Here is a 6,807-nt window from a genome sequence, read left to right on the forward strand (position 1 = left end):
AATGCCAGTAAGAGCTAACACCTTTTACATCTCCTTTGACAAATTATGCCGTTTTTATAGTGAGAGCTGGGAGCCAATCTGAGACGGAAGTAGGTGTACAATTCAATTTAAGATGCAAGAAATGATCCGCTCCAATTCAACAAATGACGCTCTTGTCACACTCGCCTCAACATTGTTCACGTTTACTGTATGTAACAGAAAAAGTCCTCAAACTCTTAGGCGATCGTTGTGCCAAAACAATCTCAATTATCGCAAGGTCTGTAACCATGAAAGAGAATAATATTTTCATTTTTTCATCAATTCATTCATCCATCCACCTATCCATCCGTTTACTTATTTATCTATTGCCCTTTCCTTCAAATCACCTGTTCATCTATTGCCCTGTCATCTGTTTATGAATTCAGGCATTCAGCAGTAAACTGCATTAGTATTCTCACGGTTAGACTGGATCTAGCATGAAATGGAGGCTAATGCGGGGGAAGCAATTTGCATCTGAAAAGACTCCCCCGCATCAACCTCTCCTTTATGCTGGTTTCCAGTTCAACCGTGAGAATACGAACATGGCCTATTCAGCCATTCTTTTTTTTTCATTTATTCCTTTCTTCAGCTTTGGGTCGAGTTATCCTCCTTCTTATCTGGGTTCACCCTTTCATCAATAGCCAATTTCCGAGTTGAGGCATGCCTCAGTTTTAAAGCGAGTCCTGGTGTACAACCATTCAAATGGAAATGAGTCGCGTATTCTTATTCAAATCAAACTCATTTCCCTTACAATAGTTGAGCACCAAGACCCACTTCGAAACCGAAACAAACAACAACTTGGAAATGCCCCATTGCAAAACCGATTCTTTATCCTGTAATTAAGTTTTTTGTAAAGATTTAGTAAATATTCTATTCTTATTGCACTTTTCAGGACAACAGACCATATTCATATTCAGCTAAGTAATTATTGTTTTGTCTTTATGCTAATCATCCCCACTAGCCTCGTTAGCGAGAACAAATTCAAAAGAATTTCTGCTCCAAAGTGAGCCTAATAAGAATGATTAGCACAAAGAGAAAATAAAAATTTCTTGGCCGCCATTTACGAATACGGTCTATGGGGCCATTTCGGAAGTTCATGTTTGCCTCCCCTTCAAAGTGAGTCTAAGTGCGAAGTTTTTCTTATGCAAATTAGTTTTCATTCATGTGTAAAGTAGAACTAATTACCGTCACATAAACTTTGTACTTAGACTCGCTTTGAAGAGGAGGCACACATGAACTCAGAAAAGGCCTATTGCCTTAAAAAAAGACCGCCCTTTACAAAAGCACTATCGGTGACACATTGCATATCGGCGCTTAGAGCGCCAAAAATGTTCCATATCTTATTCAAGCACAATCTTGTTCTAAGATTATTCAGATTTTACAGCAAGTTTACTTAAAACACTTTATAAAAGGAGTTCGAACGATGAAACGATATATGAAATGAATCATAAATGAACTGCGGATATGAAATCAGATGATGCTATGATCCTCGGAGTTATGAACGCAATTTTTGCAATTGCGTAAAGAAGCCTGAAAAATTCAGAACTTCAACGGGCTTTGAACCCGTGACCTCGCGATACCGGTGCGACGCTCTAACCAACTGAGCTATGAAGCCACTGACGTTGGGAGCTGACGTCCTGAGGCTTTCAGGCTTCTTTACGCAATTGCAAAATTGCGTTCATAACTGCCAGGATCATAGCTTCATTTGATTTCATAACCGCAGTTCATATATGATTCATTTCATATATCATTTCGTTGTTGATTCATTCCTCACGGGAACATTGGAACCCACAAATGACCAGCTCCCAACGTCAGTGGCTTCACAGCTCAGTTGTTTAGAGCGTCGCACCGGTATCGCGAGGTCACGGGTTCAAAGCCCGTTAAAGTCCTGACATTTTCAGGCTTCTTTACGCAATTGCGAAAATTGTGTTCATAACGAGGATCATAGCTTCATTTGAAAAGGAAATCCATTACCCGTTTTCTGTAACTGAACGTTAAATTAACTAGTTCCCAGTTTGCTTTCCGTCCTTTGTTTATTTGTCCAAATGTGCATTTATTAGTTTATTTCCTGTACAGAGGGGTTTATCCGCACACAAAGAAATCTGATCCAATTTCATAACATGATTGGGTGCGGAACGAATCGAACATCAGCTTATTATGTGGACTACGGATGTTATTGTGGCTATGGAGGAGGAGGGGAGCCTGTTGACGAGACCGACATGTAGGTAGACGTAGCGTCATGTAGGTAGACGTAGCGTTGCTTCTGCTTAATTGGGACTTTAAGATCTACGACGCGGTCTTTAAAAAGAACGCCCCGAAACAACAATATCATTGGTTAAGGAGGCTCGAAAGAGATTTTAGCTGAACGCGCGCGCGTAAGCCACACATGCAATACTTCAGCTGCTCGCGTCAGCTCATGATTCAAAATGGGTCACCGACAAGAAATACCACTGATTTAGCTCACCTTTCTTCTAATTCTGATATAGATGGAATATAAACATTCATGTTCTAGTCACAAAAACTACGAAAATTTTACGCAAACGCTTTAATGGTCACCTAAATCCGTTTGTGTTGGATTGCAGTTCCACGCGCCCTCGGACTCGAATGAGCAGGTGACGCATGCGTAAATGCTGATCTTGTACCCCCTCTTTTTTCCTGATTTTACAACTTCACTACTCTGTTTCCGGAGGGAATTTTTTTTATTTTAATTTTTGCATGTTAGCTTGTAATACTTCAAAATGTTTGTTTTGAAATTTAAAAATATTCTCTAGGTGAAAAACAAAATAGAGACATATTTCAAAAAAAGTGATTTCGTTGAATTTTGAATATTTTAGAGCTTCTTCCTAACATTATCTGGTAACGTTGTATGGAAAGATTTCACCGTCCGTTTTTTTTTTTTTTTTTTTTAACAAAAGACAACATGTGTTGATTTTAGAAATGCCTTATATTGTTGCCATGGTAACGGTAACTGATATGAGAATTCTATGTGGATACTTAAACTTCGTCTTGATATGATTACCCTAACTATATCTAACGACAGAATATGTTTATTTGTTTGAAAAACAATGACAAAATATTTCGAGCCTCCTTAAAAGTGGAAAAATAATCGTGCTGGACGTGCGCCACCCATTTTAGCACATATTCGTCCGGTTCTCTGCACAAAAACGACAAGAAATCACCGAATTTGAGACTGTTTTGAAGTTTTGACGACAACGAGAGCGTACAAATTTGAATCTTTCAGTATCTATTTTTACTCTGAAACCGCTCGTACCAAGTTATTTTTAGGATACTTCGCCCACATTGTCCGACGCGAACGAGATGGTTTAACCGCGAGAAACTTTCGGTGGTGCAAAGTTATATTTCGAGGTGACGTTTTCGTTGACGTCGCTGTCGTAGATGTTTTTAGGGAGCTTACGCAAGGACGACGACGTCGCCACGGAGAACGTAGTCTAAAAATATTATTTCCCGTTATTGTAATAATTTCGTTATAACCCCAAGTCGTTCGGAATGGAAAGTGTGTATCAACATTACAGGAATAAAATTGGCATTAACGGTGTGGTTGTTTGGGAAAATAATTAAAATGTTCCGTCAGGTTCTCACGTCCTCTACATAACATACTCTTTGGTAAATTCACGTTAATAGGGAGATTACGAAACGAGGACGACGACGGCTACGAGGACTTCATTTAAAAATACAAGTTCGCGTTATTCATATCACTACGAAACTATTTCATGTCGTTTCGCGTTAAAAATGTGTAATAACTGTCGAGGAATTAAACTGGTATGACTGGGTGGAAACGTAGAGAGAGAACTGAAAATTCATCGTCATGTGCTAACGTCCTCCACAGAACCTTGAATTTGGTCATTTCACGTCGTCACTTAGGAGATGACGGCAAAGAAATGTACCAAAATGTAAAACGCACGTGCAGAGCGTGCATAGCCATTGTTTTTGCTCACTAAAATAGGGAGCTTACGAAACGACGACGCCGACGGCAACGACGACGCTACAAAACAATAGGTTTAGTGAGCAAAAACAATGGCTCTGCACGCTCTGCACGTGTAATTTAAAAATCATGTGATTACCTATACAAATTTGGTTATTTCGCGATGAGTTTGCAGGCAAAGAAATTTTGCATTAAAGTCCAAGAGAAAAAAGAATGCCAGCAAACATCCCGGGCCATATTGTAAAGTCACAACTCTAAACAACAAAAGAAGCAGTGTGCCTTTTTCAAAGTGCTCTTTCCTCGACTGTTGCTTGTCTGTATTTTTCAGTTGCTGCAAAACTCACGATGAGTGCTACGAGGCTGTGAACAAGGCGGACTTGTGCTTTTTTGAATCCGCTATATATTGGAAAAGTTACAAAAGAGACAACACTTGCACTGGCTGCGGTAAGTATAGTGCAGTGGTTTCACGATCATATCAATTATTGTGTACACGTACGAGAAGGGCTTCATTTAACGATGGTTTACTGCTCTTTTCGTATTTTTTTTTAGAATCTTGTCCCAGTCAAAACGTGATCATTGTGCGGTTGGGGCTTGAAGCGGAGATTCCGCAGAATAATGATATTTATATTACTTTGTGCGTAAATATACTGTATGCACCAGTGTGGTATATGTTCTTGGGAATAAATGAATGAGAGTTTCAATCTTTCATGTAACAAGACACTCTGCCCCAAAGAAATACCTTATGTGCTTACCGTCACGTCAGCACTCCGCACAGGGAACCCACACTTATACTTGTATTCATTTTTGACCGCCGCGTGCAAATGCACAGAACAACTTCCCTTTGCAAAGCCACAGACCATTTTACGGATACGGCGGCCATTTTGAAATCCATTGTTTCAAATAGCTGTTATGGTATTCTAAGGGGGCAAATTAGCAGAATGGACGCCGTATATGTAAAATGGTCTCTTTACAAAGGAGTTACCAGTTTGAAAAGCTCCTGAATGCGAGGCTTAACCTTCTTGCTGAATATTATATATATATATGGTTATTTTTTGGAGAGGCTAATTGGTACTATTTAATATCTTTTCAGCGGACCCAGAGGGAACTTGTGAGCGTGCTATCTGTGAATGCGATGGGGCAGCGGTGAGCTGCTTTGCTCAGGCAGAGTACAATGAAGACAACTTCGACTACCCTCAACACAAGTGCTAAGCATTGAACCAACTTGGATTCACCGGATTACTGAGAATAGTAGTGAAAGTAGAAGCTCCTGATATTCTCCGAAACTTTATCGCTATCTTACAGAATCATAATAAAAGCAATTAAGAATATTCTTAAAAGTTTGTTCTTCTTACCACTTACTTGTAAAACGATCCTTCAAAGGTCTCAATTCTATGTGGCTGCGTGCTTGTTGAGAGAATGATCATTTTGAGCGAAGGAAGGAACTCCGATCCAGCAATTATGAAGGAAGGATTATAGTTAGTCGCTAAAGAAACTGTGGTGCTTATCATCATCATATCTTTATTTACCCTCGAATTTTAGAGCAGCTTGGTGTAGATAATAGACCTTTTTCGATATATTAAAAGTCAGCTTGAAAGAGAGGTTTAGAGGACCAAGACAAAGTGGATGATATGCAAATATTTTTCACATTCATTCCAACGTGTTTCTATTGTTTTTGTCCTCACTATCAAGCTATAAAATATTTGATAATATGAAAATTGCCTATCGGGAGCTTAAGCAAGGCCGACGACGACGACGACGACGACGGCAATATCTCTAATGAGCAAAAGTAAAAGCTCTGCACGTGTGTTTTACATTTCTGTACATTTCCATGCCGCTCTCGCGCTAACAACGACGGAAATTGAACAAAATTTGAGGTTATGTGGACGACGTGAGCTCCTCACAATAAATTATATTATTATTCATTCAAAATCTTTCCCCGTTTCTGATTGGTTAAAACCACACGCATAATTCACCATAACCAGCTGCTGTTCACCAAATTTGGAAAGAAACTTCGTCATATTGAATCAATGACGTCAAAAGTGCAGCCCGCTGCAAATTATTGAACCGTTGACCGAAAAAAGATGGGGACGAGATTGTGTTATTTTTGTTGAGCAGAAAAATGGCTGCGAGTAGGTTTAGAAGTTTGAGCGAAGAAAATATTTTGAATGAATAATAAAGCAATCATTGAATTCGGCTTTCGTAGAATATGAAGAATTCAGCAGATCTCGGAGGATGTTATCCAACTCGGCCTTCGGCCTTGGTGGATAACACCCTCCTCGACCTGCAGAATTCTTCATATCCTACTCAGCCTCATCCAATAATTGCTAAATATTTCTTAGACAACGTTCTCGTAGCCGACTTGCTTAAGGTCCTTCGTATCTTCGAGTATTTACCCTCCCAATCATGCTGCACCACAGAGGACAGACCACCACACCGGGAACTCCATGCCCTACTCTTTGCGAATAGTGTGTGGGCAGGAGCACATGAGTAGGAGCTTGCCTCTCTCATACACGCCCTTATGAGTCAACCGTTGCGCGTATCTTTCTACTTTTAGAACGCCACGAGTTCCCCGGCTCTGCACGCACTGTTTTAAAAGGCCAACCGGGTAAAGTCTTTGTCTAACGAAGACAAATAAAGCAGTAAAACTGTATTTAAATCGCGCAAATTTAAGTAAATTTATGTAAATGCGAGTCTCCTGCTCGAGGATTCGTCCTAAAAATAGAAAAATAGAAAGATCTACTGCATATGGAGGCTCCTACCAATGGGCTCCTGTGTGTGGGTTCTTTTAAGTCCCACAGGGTTATGAACATTGAAGGGTTGTGAGACGCGCCCTACGGTTTATCGTC

At 39.9% G+C, this 6,807-nt stretch overlaps 1 protein-coding gene across 1 annotated transcript in view; it reads left to right on the plus strand.

Moving 5' to 3' along the window:
• Positions 1-5,532, plus strand: part of LOC138006297 (basic phospholipase A2 homolog 1-like) — an 8,383-nt gene extending 2,851 nt beyond the window's left edge. Inside the window, exons 2-5 of the mRNA XM_068852543.1 lie at positions 1-7; positions 2,095-2,239; positions 4,290-4,405; positions 5,052-5,532. The exon at positions 1-7 is cut by the window's left edge and continues 42 nt beyond it. Coding sequence (XP_068708644.1) covers positions 1-7; positions 2,095-2,239; positions 4,290-4,405; positions 5,052-5,170 — 387 coding nt within the window. The 3' untranslated portion in view covers positions 5,171-5,532. The remainder of the gene's footprint in view (positions 8-2,094; positions 2,240-4,289; positions 4,406-5,051) is intronic.
• The last annotated feature ends 1,275 nt before the right edge of the window (positions 5,533-6,807 follow it).

Source organism: Montipora foliosa, chromosome 6 (assembly GCF_036669935.1).
Source record: "Montipora foliosa isolate CH-2021 chromosome 6, ASM3666993v2, whole genome shotgun sequence".
Lineage (NCBI taxonomy): Eukaryota > Metazoa > Cnidaria > Anthozoa > Scleractinia > Acroporidae > Montipora > Montipora foliosa.